Raw genomic sequence first — 16,831 nt, 5'->3', positions numbered from 1 at the left:
CATAGACCTGGGGCGAGACGCTTCCTCTTATGAATACATTAGGTGTTTGTTCCTCATACCCAACATAAGGAGTTTTAGAGGGATGAAATCCTATAACTATCAAATTGCCTGCATGATTCAAGAGAACATCTGACTGCAGTAGATCCCGAGTTGGAGCCATTTACCCTTTGAGTCTTGTTGGGAGACTAAGGTTACATTGTGGAACTGACAGGAAACACCAATGGATTACAAGAGACAGGAAAATATTTTAAGAACTTTATTGACTACAGCTTTACCACCTGAGGTGAAAAACAGCAGAATACCAGAACATGGCAGACATTTATATGTGAAACAGAAGCTTATATTATTGTAGCCTTGCTTTTCAGAAGAGGATCATGCTCATTGTTTCGTTTGAAGAAGACATCTTTGACCTGACTGAAGTACACAGCAATTCCTTGACCGCTTCGTCCATCTGATGCATTTTCAATAGGCTTGTGTTCCTTAGATGTCCTAGAAAGAAAAAAAGTAAATATATCAAAGTATACACAAGGCTGTGACAATTCATAGATTCATATCAGGCAGCATAGTGCTGTCCACAGATTGCAGAGCCGGGTTGGATTTTTAGTTTTGTCATCTGAACTGCAGGTCAACTTTTTTTTTTTCTCCTTTATGATCCTTTAAGATCCTCAGGGCACTACAGGGAACTGCATCCTCTTGGGGATGCAGGACCTACCCCCTGGGACCTGGAGTACCAGTGCCGTTTTCCACCAAAACAATCTAAATCCTCTCCACACTGGGCATAGACCGTTAACCTTGTAAGGGGATGGTTGCCATGGGAAGGAGTCCCTGGGTATAGCCAGCCTAGTGGGAGGGGTCAGTTAGTAGTGAGGAGAGTAGAGTAGCACACACGAGAAGTGTGCTGGCGTGCCTGAGCTGGGTCCGTTTGAGGGAGAGGGATCGCCAGGACAGATACCGGGATACCGCTGGGACTGGAGCATGCAAGGGGCACAGGGCCCTAGGTCAAGCGCAAGTTTTAGACTGTTTGGCAAATACCTGCCCGGTGAGGACACCTTCACCGAGCCAAATAATCCGGGGGCATCAGTAGAAAACTAGGAGTGGGGTTTGGACACTTTCCTCCCCGCAGGGTCCGCACTGCCCGCCATATGGAGAAGGAGAGTGTACCCCACAAAGGGACAGTCGGGCCCCAAACGCTCCACGCTACGGGGACTCAATCTACAGAGTGCCGAGGACAGAGCAACCTGGGTCACTACATTGGCACTGGTCCTCCGGGGACCTGAACCAGCAACCCCTGGGTCCACAGTGAGTAGAGACTGTTAAAGACAACCTGGTGCGTTCTCCATTATTGCTTCCTACATCTCGCATGCACAGCCCTACCTGCCAAGGGCCTACTATCACAGCTGCCACTACCACCACCAGCCCTGGGAGTACCTACCTTAAGCAGCAACAGTTCTCCATCCCTAACTGCAACCCACAGGTGGCATCACATGACAAAAACTCTTCTCCCCTGTAAACACCCCACATTAAGAAATGAGGCCCAGAGCATGGGACCGGGCAACAGCCACCAGAGTGACATCCCGAGACCGAGTACCCCCTTCTCTGGGCGCTACATTTACAGCAGTGAGACTTGTCAGACACACAAGTTTAGGTAACAAGTGAATCCCAAAATCACAAAGAAGAGCTGGAACAAACTCACCTGTACAAGGCAAAACCGATCAGCAGAACAAGGGCGATGAGAGCGAGAGGAATAAGTACTGTAGACACCGACTGTTGTGTAGACCCTAGAAGGAGAATAAAAATTAGATGTATTCTTCACTATATAAAATGAATGCACCCTGTCTGAAGAGATGATGGCAAGAGGACAGCCACAGCTACTGACTGTCTCCAGCAGTGCCCAAGACCCACCCTGTCCAGTCACAGGCCATGCCTCTAACTAAAACCAAGAGAAAGATGTCCCATCTGTCCTTTCAGAAAATTGCCTTCCAGTAAGATTGTTCAGGTTGCCTATAGCAACCAGAGTGCAGCTTTCAGCATTGAAGTTGTGAGGTGAAGTGAAAGCTGAGCTCTGATTGCTTGTCCATAGACAACCAGATCCTTAATCCAAGCCGGGGTTGAATTGTTTGGCTGATACGTGCCCAGTGCTATGTCCACATTGTAGTTGAATTCTTCAATAAAATGGTGCCAGAGTCAGTGACTGTATACTGCCAACCAACTTCGGTGCCATTTTATTGAAGGATTCAATAAATCATGAACATAGTATAGTGCATGTGCTGGCCATAGGGATGGTGGTGGCAAGACACACACACACACACCAACTTAAAGACCAGAGTTTACACCAAAGTTTTTGTACAATAAACATGCTCGACACCCGGGCGTAGAACGGATTTAATAGCTAGTGTATTATATATCAGTAGAGGTTGGTTTGCAAACAAGTTTTTTGTAAACCCCCAGTGTCCAATATCACATTTGAAGGCCAAAAACATTTGTAGTGGAGGACTGGAATAAACTGCATAGTTATTTACACTCCACTTTAAGAAAACAGTGTATAAAACAAAGGTGAGAGCTCACTTATTCATTTGTAAGCTTCTTAATTACATTTGTGTGTAAACCAGGAGCTGCCATTGGCTGGATATTACCAGTACAGAGCCACTTACCACCATCTATAGACACCAGTGTACTGGCAAGAGCCAAACTTGCACCATCGCTCAGGGTAATATTGACACAGTAGGATCCTGGCTCAAATGCCCTTCTTAGGGTCAGCAAGCATTGAGCAGAAGCTGGAACTTCATCACACACCATGTCTCGGGGAACCATGCAGCTGTCATCTGAGACTATTGTACAGGCATCTGTAGGGAGGCTGAAGGAACAGTGGCCATCAGACAAGGAGCAGCAGTAGAAGTGTTACAGATATCTTTACTATTTGCAGAGACATACCTTCCTTCACAAGTGACCACAAAGTCAATTACGGAGCTCCCACTTGGAGATGCGGATATTTGGACACTCGTCATATCAATGATGTTTACCTCAAGGATACCATCTAAAAGTTAGTAAAGTAGTAAGGATCCAGGCCCTTTATATTGCCAACATTAGTATAGAAGCAGCAGACAACTCACCGACAATTGTGATGTTGTCCTTGTAATAGCCATATCTGTATATGAAGCAGTCTGGAGCAGGGGTTGTATATGGAGCGGTTGTATGGCCAGTGGTAACATTGGATATGTCAGTGGGCTGAGGAGTGTCAGTGGGTGGTAGATCTGTGGAGTTACCTGCAAAGAAAAGATGGAGAATATACAACCTAATGAGAATGTGAGATTTGGGCCCCTGCACAGGACACTCATGAAAGCTCCATATTACATCAATATTAGTCACACTAGAAGGTGGCCCGATTCTACGCATCGGGTATTCTAGAATTTACGTATTGTGTAGTTCATGTATGATTTTTGTTTATATATAATATATATATATATATATATATATAGATGTTGTCTGTAGTTACCAAGTGTTTGTGTAGGCGCTGTACATGTTCTGGGTGTTGTCTGGGTGTGACGGGGGGTGAGAGCGGTGTTGTATGTGTGTTGCGTGTGTTGCGTTGTTTGTGGAGCGCTGTGTGTCTGTAGCGTTGTGTGTGTGTTGCGCGGTTTGTGTGTGGTGTGTTTTGGGGGGAGGTATGTTTTGTGCAATGTGTGTGTTGTGCGGTATGTGCGTATATTTGTGTGTGCCGCGGTGTTTGTGTGTTGGGTGTTGTGTGTGTGCAGCGTTGTCTGTGTGTGTGGGTGTCTGTGTAGGGCAGTTGTTTGTGGTTCCCAGTGTGTGTGTGTGTGTGTGTGTGTGTGTGTGTGTGTGTGCGCGCGCGCATCAGCCTCTCTTCTCTCAGCCTACCTCTCCCAGCCTCCCTCCTCATCAGCCTCCCTCTCCCAGCCTCCCCAGCATCAGCCTCCGCCAGCATCAGCCTCTCTCCTTCCAGCATCAGCCTCCCTCTCCCAGCCTTCCCCAGGATCAGCCTCTCTCCTCCCAGCCTCCGTCCTCCCAGCCTTCCCCAGCATCAGCTTTCCCCTCCCAGCCTCCCTCAGCCTCCCCCAGCATCAGCCTCTCTCCTTCCAGCTTCCCTCAGCATCAGCCTCCCCTTCCCCAGGATCAGCCTCTCTCCTCCCAGCCTCCTTCCTCCCAGCCTCCCTCAGCATCAGCCTTCTGCTCCCAGTCTCCCCCAGCATCAGCCTCCCCATGCATCAGCCTCCACCAGCATCAGCCTCTCTCCTTCCAGCCTCCCCCAGCATCAGCCTCCCCTTCCCAGCCTTCCCCAGGATCAGCCTCTCTCCTCCCAGCCTCCCTCAGCATCAGCCTTCCGCTCCCAGTCTCCCCCAGCATCAGCCTCCCCAAGCATCAGCCTCCCCCAGCATCAGCCTCTCTCCTTCCAGCCTCCCCCAGCATCAGCCTCTCTCCTTCCAGCCTCCCTCAGCATCAGCCTCCCGTTCCCAGTCTTCCCCAGGATCAGCCTCTCTCCTCCCAGCCTCCTTCCTCCCAGCCTCCCTCAGCCTTCCCCTCCCAGTCTCCCCCAGCATCAGCCTCCCCAAGCATCAGCCTCCACCAGCATTAGCCTCTCTCCTTCCAGCCTCCCCCAGCATCAGCCTCCCCATGCATCAGCCTCTCTCCTTCCAGCCTCTCTCCTTCCAGCCTCCCCCAGCATCAGCCTCCCCTTCCCAGCCTTCCCCAGGATCAGCCTCTCTCCTCCCAGCCTCCTTCCTCCCAGCCTCCCTCAGCATCAGCCTTCCGCTCCCAGCCTCCCCAAGCATCAGCCTCCACCAGCATCAGCCTCCCTCGTCCCAGCCTCCCCCTCCCAGCCTCCCCCACCATCAGCCTCTCTCCTCCCAGCCTCCTTCCTCCCAGCCTCCCTCTCCCAGCCTCCCTCAGCATCAGCCTTCCGCTCCCAGCCTCCCCAAGCATCAGCCTCCACCAGCATCAGCCTCCCTCGTCCCAGCCTCCCCCTCCCAGCCTCCCCCAGCATCAGCCTCTCTCCTCCCAGCCTTCCCCATGATCAGCCTCTCTGCTCCCAGCCTCCTCCAGCACGCCGTGCTCCTCTGCCGACACTCACACACCCGATCGCATCCACTCACACACACCCGATCGCATCCACTCACACACACCCGATCGCATCCACTCACACACACAGACACTGACGATATCGCACATACGCGCTTATACTCACAACATCCGGGGATATCACATGCTTCTGGCCATGTGATCCTCCGGCAGGTCCTGGAAGATCACAACAGCACAGTATCGAGGCCGAGAAGCAAGCGATATCCCAGGATGTTGTGAGTATGTGGATGCGATGTGATGTGTGTGTGTGAGTGAGTGTGATCTGATGTGTGTGTGTGAGTGAGTGTGATCTGATTTGTGTGTGTGAGTGAGTGTGATCTGATGTGTGTGTGTGAGTGAGTGTGATCTGATTTGTGTGTGTGAGTGAGTGTGATCTGATTTGTGTGTGTGAGTGAGTGCGATCTGATTTATGTGCGTGCTGTTATGTGCGTTCTGATATGTGTGTATGTGCGTGCTGTTATGTGCGTGCTGTTATGTGCGTTCTGATATGTGTGTATGTGCGTGCTGTTATGTGCGTGCTGTTATGTGCGTGCTGTTATGTGTGTATGTGCGTGCTGTTATGTGCGTGCTGTTATGTGCGTGCTGTTATGTGTGTATGTGCGTGCTGTTATGTGCGTGCTGTTATGTGCGTGCTGTTATGTGTGTATGTGCGTGCTGTTATGTGCGTGCTGTTATGTGCGTGCTGTTATGTGTGTATGTGCGTGCTGTTATGTGCGTGCTGTTATGTGCGTGCTGTTATGTGTGTATGTGCGTGCTGTTATGTGCGTGCTGTTATGTGCGTGCTGTTATGTGTGTATGTGCGTGCTGTTATGTGCGTGCTGTTATGTGTGTATGTGCGTGCTGTTATGTGCGTGCTGTTATGTGCGTGCTGTTATGTGTGTATGTGCGTGCTGTTATGTGCGTGCTGTTATGTGTGTATGTGCGTGCTGTTATGTGCGTGCTGTTATGTGCGTGCTGTTATGTGTGTATGTGCGTGCTGTTATGTGCGTGCTGTTATGTGTGTATGTGCGTGCTGTTATGTGCGTGCTGTTATGTGCGTGCTGTTATGTGTGTATGTGCGTGCTGTTATGTGTGTATGTGCGTGCTGTTATGTGCGTGCTGTTATGTGTGTATGTGCGTGCTGTTATGTGCGTGCTGTTATGTGCGTGCTGTTATGTGCGTGCTGTTATGTGCGTGCTGTTATGTGCGTGCTGTTATGTGCGTGCTGTTATGTGCGTGCTGTTATGTGCGTGCTGTTATGTGCGTGCTGTTATGTGCGTGCTGTTATGTGCGTGCTGTTATGTGCGTGCTGTTATGTGCGTGCTGTTATGTGCGTGCTGTTATGTGCGTGCTGTTATGTGCGTGCTGTTATGTGCGTGCTGTTATGTGCGTGCTGTTATGTGCGTGCTGTTATGTGCGTGCTGTTATGTGCGTGCTGTTATGTGCGTGCTGTTATGTGCGTGCTGTTATGTGCGTGCTGTTATGTGCGTGCTGTTATGTGCGTGCTGTTATGTGCGTGCTGTTATGTGCGTGCTGTTATGTGCGTGCTGTTATGTGCGTGCTGTTATGTGCGTGCTGTTATGTGCGTGCTGTTATGTGCGTGCTGTTATGTGCGTGCTGTTATGTGCGTGCTGTTATGTGCGTGCTGTTATGTGCGTGCTGTTATGTGCGTGCTGTTATGTGCGTGCTGTTATGTGCGTGCTGTTATGTGCGTGCTGTTATGTGCGTGCTGTTATGTGCGTGCTGTTATGTGCGTGCTGTTATGTGCGTGCTGTTATGTGCGTGCTGTTATGTGCGTGCTGTTATGTGCGTGCTGTTATGTGCGTGCTGTTATGTGCGTGCTGTTATGTGCGTGCTGTTATGTGCGTGCTGTTATGTGCGTGCTGTTATGTGCGTGCTGTTATGTGCGTGCTGTTATGTGCGTGCTGTTATGTGCGTGCTGTTATGTGCGTGCTGTTATGTGCGTGCTGTTATGTGCGTGCTGTTATGTGCGTGCTGTTATGTGCGTGCTGTTATGTGCGTGCTGTTATGTGCGTGCTGTTATGTGCGTGCTGTTATGTGCGTGCTGTTATGTGCGTGCTGTTATGTGCGTGCTGTTATGTGCGTGCTGTTATGTGCGTGCTGTTATGTGCGTGCTGTTATGTGCGTGCTGTTATGTGCGTGCTGTTATGTGCGTGCTGTTATGTGCGTGCTGTTATGTGCGTGCTGTTATGTGCGTGCTGTTATGTGTCTGTATTTTCCGCAGCTGCAGGACCTTGATGTGTGGCTGCGATGTGATGTGTGTGTGATGTGTGTGTGAGGTGTGTGTGAGCCGGTGTACACTGGTAACTATGATACACATCGGGTAACTAAGGGACCTTAGTTACCCGATGTGTATAATGGTTACCAGCTTTCACGGCCTCCGTGAAGATCCCAGCATCGCAAGGTTATGTGTGGCGCTGCTGGGATCCTGACGGAGCCGGTGTAGAAGCAAGCGATATCCCAGCATGTTGTGATGTGTGAGGTGTGTGTGAGAGTGAGTGTGAGAGTGAGTGTGAGAGTGAGTGTGAGAGTGAGTGTGAGAGTGAGTGTGATCTGATGTGTGTGTGTGTGTACTCACCTGGGAATCGGGGCTCCGTGTCAGTTGGGCAAGAGCGAGCGTGGATTGCGTGAGGGGGGCGGGGCCTGCAGAGAGCCGGGGCGAGAGGCCAATCCGTGTGGGGGGGGCGGGGCCATGGCGAGCCCAGCGGCCAATCAGCTTTGTGTCACCGTAAGGACACAATTTCGGAGCATGACAGACAGACAGACAGAATAAGGCAATTATATATATAGATTCCCACTTACCAGTGGAATTGGTAGTGGTGAAAGCACTGGTGGGAGTTGGTAGAAGTGTTGTATGGATTGGAGTGGGTGTAGCTGGTTTACATGGACCAGGAATGGCAGCTTTGATAGTCAAGTTCACACTGAAGTTTCCAATCTGGGTGTAGTTATGAATAGAGACTGGACTATTGGAAAGGGAATCATTCCCATCACCATAATCCCAGGCAAAGCTCAGTTTAGATTTATTCAGATAATGGCTTGGATCATGGATTCGGACGTCAAAGGTGATTGGTGAATCCTTAATAAAGATGTTGTCTGAGGAATTCTTGTCATTCTTTTGAGACAGCTTCACATAAAATGGAATTTGATCTAAATAAAAAAAAAAAAAAACAAAACCCAAAAGATATAAAATTAGTTCCAAGCAGATGGAGCAGAGTCTTAATGCTGAGCTTTGTATAACCCCCACCAAGGGGCAGCCTTGTGTACTCTAGTGACAGACCTGCTAGTCAGTGCTGGAGGGAAGTTACGTATGAGACAAGACAAATTATAATCTCTTGTGATAAAATAAAACCCAGCAAGTGTCATCATTGGAATCAGGGTCTCCGTTCCTCCATAATTCTGCTTCTGGAATATATACAACTTTCATTTTTACAGGTAATCTGGCAGCAAGTTGAGTGCTGGCCATGCATGTAATGTGGTTATGAACCCCCAGCATTCAATTTACAGTGCAATCAGAACAGCACAGTGCCTATTGGGCACTACCAGGTGTAGAATTCAGCTGGTTCTGTCTAGTTCAGGCGAACTGGTTGTTAAAAGAGCAGCCGGTTGCCTGAACCAGCAAGAAACTGCTCCATTCTCTATTCACTTGGGTTACTGTCTTTAAGACAAACACAAATGAATCCCCGTACTTACGTACGCGCACTTCTGGGTTCAGTAGAGCCTGTCTGCTCCCTGACCTGGCGTGCAGTGACGCTGAGGTCATGGCAGCGTGGTGAAGTTGCTCATCGTGCCAGCATCAGTGTGCCGGACGACGGAAGACAGGAGAGGCCGCCGGTGCTTGGAACAGGTAAGCGCTCAGTGAGCCAAAGATGCAGGAAGACCAGAATCTGCAGGGGAAAAGGAGCACATGGGATGGGATCTGTAAGGGAATAAGATCTGTATGGGGAAGGTTATCTGTTTTAATTTTAACAGGGCTCTATAATTATATTATATATTTTATAATATATAGTAGAAAAAGTTTAATACAACAGTGACTGGAACAACTGGGACAGTAGAGTGATGGTATAGGAGGATAAGAAGGGGAAACAGATGTTAATTTGAATTACTTGTATTTTTTGGTTGAGGAAGTGCGTGAAAATGGGTGTGGCTACCAAAATGGGTTTTTCAAATGGGCAGGGTTTACAGAAAACTGTTAAAAATTTGACCCTCACCCCTGGGCACTACACATCTTCTATGACTGACCCTTTGTAACTGATTTGTTGACAAGGGTATGCGCACATATTAAGTATTTGGTGCAGATATTTCTACCTCTTAGTAGGAAAGAAGAAATCCACTTTTTTTTGCATATTTTTTTCCCCCACTCATTAGTATGAGTGAAATATGTAGCCAGACACTGCAAGAATTGACATGCTGCAAGCTGAAAATAACCAACATGTGCATGACACTTCAGGATTCTGGACTTTGCTGGCATCTGTAAAATGTGACAAGTCTGCCCCTAAGACCGGTGTCACACTTGCGAGTGTCTCGTGTATCTCACGACACGGACTCTCATAGGAGCAGGTCAGTTGCATAGAGATGCATGCAAACGACCCGCTTCTGTGAGGAGAGTGCGAGTCTGTGCCGGGTGATACAATGCGAGACTCTCGCAAGGCACTCACAAGTGTGACACCTAAGTGTTTTGTATGTGTCCTCATCCTAGCAGGCATCAGTCCCCACGACTTTTCTAGACTGGGTTCTTCGGTTCCTGTGCACACTACTTCACAACTTACCGGTTACTACATAATTACTGCTCGCTTTTGCAACTGGGTAATGCTTCCGGTAACCTCTTCTGAAGACAGTGACTTCAATCATTTGTGTGCCGGCTGTGATGTTTGTAGTATTTATGGACAAAATGGTAGAAGATCTCCCCATCATTTGGTAATACTGGCCTGAGCAAAGAAAGAAAGTCCCCAGTCATAGTCAGCTACAACAAGTACAAGTTAAGCATTCTAGGAGAGCGGGATCATCCTAATATGCACAAGTTTGAAATGGGTCTTTGAAAATTTAAACAGAAAATTCAAAATTACCAGAAGTTGTTTTTTTAACATGCATTTATAAACAGGATGTATAATTTTGGTTAAAATGACAGCAAATCCCTCATGTATAATTTACATTATCTCATTCCTATACAGGATGGAGCCAGACCCAGCAATGTTTGCCTTGTAAACTAGGGTCACTTAGTGCTAGGTGTCATTAATAGGCTATAAGCTAGAACCTGCACTACATCTGACAGCCTACACAAGACTTATCCATGTGCAATTAATTCTACCAGTTGATGTCTACAACCCTCATGAGTTGGTTATTGACTATTTTCACCCGTGCTTTTACCTCTGCCTAAATCAAGTGGAGTCTGCACCCTGTAAGTGCATTAGCTTTGAGAACCTGGTTTGTAACTACAACTATTTTTTTTTGTGTATGTAAAATATTGTAAAAATAAAGAAAAAATAAAAGTCTGGGGAATTTATTTTATAAACAATGTGTGCAACAGAAGTCAGCGGCTGGTATGCCATAGTGATCCGATTCGGCCATGTGCAAAAGGGAAGCCTAAATAAGTCAAGATTATTTGTTTCCCCCTAGACAACCTCTCACCAGTCGATAGATAGGCGATATATTGTGGATCAGTGATTTTTGACTGCTGCCTCCTGCACTGATCAGCAGAATGGAATCTTTATCCTACTATATAAGGCTAAGTTCATACACTGCGTTTTTTTTTTGCCGCTGCGTTTTGCGCTAAAACTGCACCCGAGGCAAAAAACACATGTGTTTTTACCGCGATTTGGTGCGTTTTTCCAATGCATTGCATGGGGGGAAAAACACAGGAAAGAATTTACATGTTTATTTTTCTTTTAAAGCTCAAAAACGCAGCTTTTAAAAAAAAAAAAAAAAAAAAAAATTGTGTGCGGACAGCAAAATTGAAAACTCAGACTTTGCTGGGGAAGCAAAGTCATGCAGTTTTGAGGCCAAAAATGCACCCGAAAAAATGCGCAAAAACGCCGTGAAAAACGCACTGTGCGCACATAGCCTAAAGCATCGGGTCAGATGCCAGACTGCCAGAAAAAGCCGTGCGCAGAGAATGAGTGGAGAGGCAGTAGGGAATTTACCTGACACTTCATTATACAACTGGGATAAAAAAAAACAAAACAATTCTGCTAGTTAGTACCAGTGGTCAGACACTCCATTCAAAAGCCAATGTCACCTATCCGATAGCTAGGCAAGGACACGTTTTCCCTGGAGAACCCATCTAAGGCATTCTTTTTCAAGATCACAAGCACGTCAAAGTTTGTTTAGAACATAGTCAACATTAAAAAAAAAAAAAAAAAAAAAAAAAAAAAAATCACAACCTTTACCTTGGGTGGAGAAGATGTAGATGAAGTTGTGTCGTCTCCAGTGCGGGTGATGTGGGAATGGTTTCCCATCTGGAAAGTTGCTGGAAAAACTGCAGTTTCCTTCATCACAGAAGTCCATCCACTTGGTCCAGTTGTACACATATTGGTCCAGGGAATTGGAAGAAACTAGAAGGACAAAGATATAACATGACCTTGTGAAAGGATTCGGTATCTATCATTGTAAAGCTGCATTTACCATTTCCACATCCTCTTTCATATTCAATGTCTCCATCATCATTTTCTTTCTGACATCTGGGAAACTGCAGGGTCACAGCAAATGTGATATTTGACCCTATCAGCGCAGGGCTGTCACTGGTCAGCAATGCCACCACTGTGCCACCTAGACAGAAAGATTAAGGCAGCATGATTGAGAGTAATTGTCAGTGAAATGGAGACACATGCGTACATCTCGCATAATACCTCTCCAGCAGTTCTCCCATCTAGAGTCACCAGACTTCCAGGCAGGGTAGAGATTCTCATCCCAAGAGTTGGTATCAGGAGACCAGCCAGCAATATGGTTACTGGGACCTGTAGAGCCAGATTTCCTTCTAATCTCCATTACATCCTGAAACCCTGTTCAGTTGGACACAACATAGAACATTATACACACAAACTTTGACTGAACTGCTCTGTATATTCCTTAAAAACGGTTAGCGCACGTGTGCGTAATTCCTGCAGTTACGCTGCGCTTTGTAGCGCAGCGTAACTGCATGCGTCCTGCACAGTCTATTGAGATTGTGCAGGGGCCGTGCGCACGTGGCATCTTAGAGCGCAGCGCTTCGGCTACTGCCGAAGCGCTGCGTTCTAGAAGTGACATGTCACTTCTTCCGTGCGCTTTGCAGGCAGCCCCTGCTCTGTCTATGGCAGGAGCTGCAGGCAGAGCGCATGGAATCGGCTTCACTACGGACATTTTCTGCAGCGATTTGAAGCGCACATGTGCTCTTCAGATCGCTGCAGAAAATTCTGCAGTGACTGTACGCAACGTGCACACATAGCCTATACTGTACTTAGAATGTGCTAAGCCATCATTGTAGTGCTGTCCTTCAATCGCCACCATCTAATCTGTATTGCGCGTTCAGCAGTGTCTCCAGGCCCCAAAATGGGCCATTAATCTAGTTTCGTTAACACTTCCTCAGGTCCTGTACTTTAACATTAGTTCTCCATATGAAGACTTGATATAAGCCATGGCTAGAAGCTTTGTGATAACCATGTCATCTAGCTAGCCCCATGGACACAGATTAGTTGATTTATGTCCACATCATACAAAAGGCTGACTAAATGATCATGTAGCTGCTCCATGAACTATGCAGCAGGTCAAGCAATTGTGTCACCCGGGGACTAGAGGGTACTCCGATCCGGGCCACGAGGTCACTTCTGTGGGTATCACGGTGGCGTGACCCGGTCTGTGATCCCAGGCTCCACAGTAAGAGGGGGGGGGATTTGGTGAGGGAGATTGTCCGTGACGCCACCCACGGTTTGTGGTGATGGTGGACACCACCGCTGCGATGAAGGTGCGGGACTCCCGGGAACGGTGTTGGGATGCAGCTTAGGATGTTAACCCCTCCGTGGGTAGGGGCAGTTGGTCCCGGGGCCCATTCGGGGATAAGCAGGGAGCAGGGCTCAGTGCTGCGGTGTGGTGCCTGAGGGCACGGGCGTACTCACAAGTAGTTCACACAGTCACTGGTAACTAGGAATTGCCGGTGTCCGCAGCCTTCGGTACGGGGGTGTTAGTGTCCCACACACGGTTCAGCAGCTCCTGTTCTTTCCCTGCAGCCAGGTGCCTCTCTCTCCACTCTCTTCCTCTTTCTCCTCAGCCGGGAACGGGGAATCCACTCCCCTGCAGTGATCCGGGTCACCCAGGTACCGGGGGGCCACTACCCTGCTCCGGCTACCTCTGGCCCCTTCCTCACTACGGCCTGTCCCGGCCCTCTCGGAGCACGCTTCACTATCAGCCTGGGAGCTACAACTCCAGACTCCTATCTGTCTCTCCACACACTCTGCTCCAGCCCCTCCCCTCTGCTCTGCTTTTCTCTTACCCTGGGGGATGTGGTTTGTCCTGCTGCATCGGCGGAGGATTAACTCTTTCTGTGACAACCTGGCTTTGCCAGGGCATCACACAATGACAGCCAATATAAAAAGTCAATGGAAACAACTTCTGCACCTGTAGACACATGATTCTTTGGAATCATAGGATATGGTACACACTTCACCATTTTGGCCCCTTTAATCTACTACTGTAGTAAGGAGAGTTTCACAGTACAGAGTAAGGTCAGGGAAGGGGGTCATAATAAATGCCTATGAGCTTAAAGATTGCCCACCACTTAGGTCATCAATATCTTATCCAGGGACTGACAACCTCACCAATCAGCTGTGCTCGATGCCGGCAGCAGGTGGACAGAAGTGCTTAGTACGTGATGGCTCCCTCTTCGGGTAGCGACTGCACATCTGCCTCCTAATGATTTGGCTAGGAAGTAGATGTCCAGTATCCAGCAGCGGCCACTGTCAGAAGACAGAGCAGCTACGGAACTGAGCATTTCCGGCCACCGGCACAGGTGTGCCAAACCCTGGCCAATCAGGCATTGAGCCATCCTAAAGGCTACATTACCAATGTTTAAGTAGTGGACAAATCTCTAACTTAATGCTCAGAAGGGAGTGGGGGGGGGGGGGGGGAGAAAAAGCAGTGTGCATGTCAGATTTATTAAATCTCAGCTGGTATAAGCTTTCAATTTGCATAAAACCATGGAAGAAACAAACATGTGAATTTGGAGATAAAGACCTGCAAGTGCTCCTAAAGCTACAGTTTTCCATAGACCTTTATGGGCACCAACTTTAAACTCCCCAATAACAGGAAGAATCTGTATTTACATTAAAGATTTTATCCATAAATTGGAGGATGAGAGCTCAGAAATCTGCTGCTAAGATGTTATGGCATTAGACAGGTATCTGTTCCTTATTGTGCCACAATTACCACCCCATACAGATACATACAAGGAATGTGTGGAAACACAACAGGGCCATTATTAGTGATCCGTAGATAGCCAGCAGCCCAGTACAGATCCTTGGTGTCCATCTTACTGAATACTCAGCGTCTCAGTCTAGAATATACATTATGGATCTTGTACTAAAGTTTCTCACAACCAAATCAGTTAACCCATCACTTACTTTTTCCTGCCTGGATGCCTGAGACCAGGCAGAGCACCACCAGCCCCTGCACTGCTGCCTGCAGCATCCTGAACACTGACTGAGCTGCTCAGGGATCTCACCCCAGCATTTAAATTGTGTCCAACAAGTTCCAGCTGCAGGAACCAGCAGTGGATCCCCCTGATCCCTCCTCCTGTATATGAGAAGCTGCAGGCCCATCATGTGATGGGATCAGGAAGAGATGTCTGTAAGGGCTCACTTACACTTGCGCTATTTTGACGCAAACGGAATCCGTCAGTAATGTAGTACAGTTCATTTATTTACAGTGGAAGCGCGACATTGTGTGGACACAAGCGGGTACTGCATGACACACACACGCGCCATAGTAACGCGCTTCCAATGTAAATAAATGAACTGTACTACATTAGTGACGGATTCTGTTTGCGTCAAAATAGCGCAAGTGTGAAACTAGCCTTAGGCTAGTTTCACATCAGTGTTTTACTGCCGGTTGGCAGAAAAACGGAAAACGCATGTTGCCGGATCCTTTGACAGCACAATGCAACGTCCATGGACTAGCAGCAACATGCGTTTGCATCTGTTTGCATGCGGCAGGGTCTGCATCCTTTCACTTGCAGTTTTTTACCATCTTTCAAAAACGCAACATGTAGCGTTTTTTGCCTCCGACCAAAAACTGCAGCTCACCAGATCCTGTACATTGCAGCAGTAGCTGCAATGTATTTCAATGGGCGCCGGATTCTGGTTTCTCACTTTCGGTTGTATGCGGCAGGAATGATCCTTTTTCCCGTGGAAAACATGGTCTGAAGCACATAGTTATATTTTAAATTCTTCAAATTCTTTATACAAAAAAATCTCAACATTTTTATAAGTACAGTTTGGAATGTTTAGTGCTGAAGTGCACATTTAGTGCTGGCTTTTTGTTTTTCTTCATTGAATTGGTCGGGGGCTGACCCCCACTTTGCTATGCACCCCAATTTGGGATGTATTCCATCTGTCTAGATTTTGGCGGTTGGTGACTGTTCACATTAAGTCATCAGGCCTTGTCCACAGGCTATGTACTTCATGCAGCATTTGCTTGGACCTGTCCCGCCCACAGCCATGACTCAGTCATGGGTACGGGATTGAAATAGACCAGGTGAGTGCTGCTAAGAGCAGTTCTACTATTGATATGTGAGGCCATATGGCACATTTTATAAAAATATTTTAGTGTAGGACTGCCTCAAATGAGATTTGCCGTGACGTGGCGAGGCAGCTCAAGAAATTGCAATTTTTTGCCAAAAATCTCAAAATTTTTTATAATAAGTACAGTTTGGAATGTTTAGTGCTGAAGTGCACATTTAGTGCTGGCTTTTTGTTTTTCTTCATTATCTATCTATCTATCTAGCTATCGATCTATATATATGTCTTTCCATAATCTTGCTTACTTCCTATCTATATATATATATATATTTCTATGCATCTATCTATCTATCTATCTATATTTATCTCTCTATCGATCTATATATCTGTGTATCTCTTCATTAGCTAACTATTGTTTTGTTTTTGTTTTTTTTTTTTAAAGTCTCTATTCTCTCTCAGTCGGTCGGTATCTCTCGGTTGGTCTGTCGGTCGGTCTCTCTCTCTGTCTCTCTCTCTGTCCATGTCGGTCTATCACTCTACCCCCCTCTCTCATACTCACCGATCCCCGATCACCGGTGCGGCACTGCACGGCATTCACACTGCTCTGGCGGCTTCTCCACTTTTAAAAAAGCTGGCCACTCATTATTCAATCTTGTATTCCCTGCTTTCCCCGCCCACCGGCGCCTATGATTGGTTGCAGTGAGACACGCCCCCACGTTGAGTGACAGCTGTCTCACTGCAACCAATCACAGTAGCCGGTGGGCGGGTCTATACTGTGCAGTAAAATAGATAATTAAATAATTTAAAAAAACGGCGTGCGGCCCCCCCCAATTTTTAAACCAGCCAAAATAAAGCCATACGGCTGAAGGCTGGTATTCTCAGGATGGGGAGCCCCACGTTATGGGGAGCCCCCCAGCCTAACAATATCAGCCAGCAGCCGCCTAGAATTGTCGCATCCATTAGATGCGACAGTCCTGGACTCTACCCGGTTCTTCCCGATTTGCCCTGGTGCGTTGGCAATCGGGGTAATAAGTAGT

At 47.6% G+C, this 16,831-nt stretch overlaps 1 protein-coding gene across 1 annotated transcript; it reads right to left on the bottom strand.

The window, feature by feature from the left end:
• Positions 1 to 338: 338 nt before the first annotated feature.
• LOC142243431 (protein QNR-71-like) lies at positions 339 to 14,797 on the bottom strand. The gene is made up of 11 exons (XM_075315361.1): positions 14,679 to 14,797; positions 11,937 to 12,089; positions 11,713 to 11,856; positions 11,478 to 11,642; positions 9,861 to 10,019; positions 7,897 to 8,241; positions 3,111 to 3,263; positions 2,932 to 3,034; positions 2,652 to 2,854; positions 1,694 to 1,778; positions 339 to 489 (listed from the first exon to the last, which is right to left on the bottom strand). Exons 1-11 carry the CDS (start codon positions 14,743 to 14,745, stop codon positions 339 to 341), a joined length of 1,728 nt encoding a protein of 575 aa, XP_075171476.1. The 5' UTR covers positions 14,746 to 14,797.
• Between the last annotated feature and the right edge of the window lie 2,034 nt (positions 14,798 to 16,831).

This window comes from Anomaloglossus baeobatrachus, chromosome 6, assembly GCF_048569485.1.
Source record: "Anomaloglossus baeobatrachus isolate aAnoBae1 chromosome 6, aAnoBae1.hap1, whole genome shotgun sequence".
In the NCBI taxonomy this organism is placed as follows: Eukaryota; Metazoa; Chordata; class Amphibia; order Anura; family Aromobatidae; genus Anomaloglossus; species Anomaloglossus baeobatrachus.
This window is presented reverse-complemented; position numbering and strand designations above follow the sequence as displayed.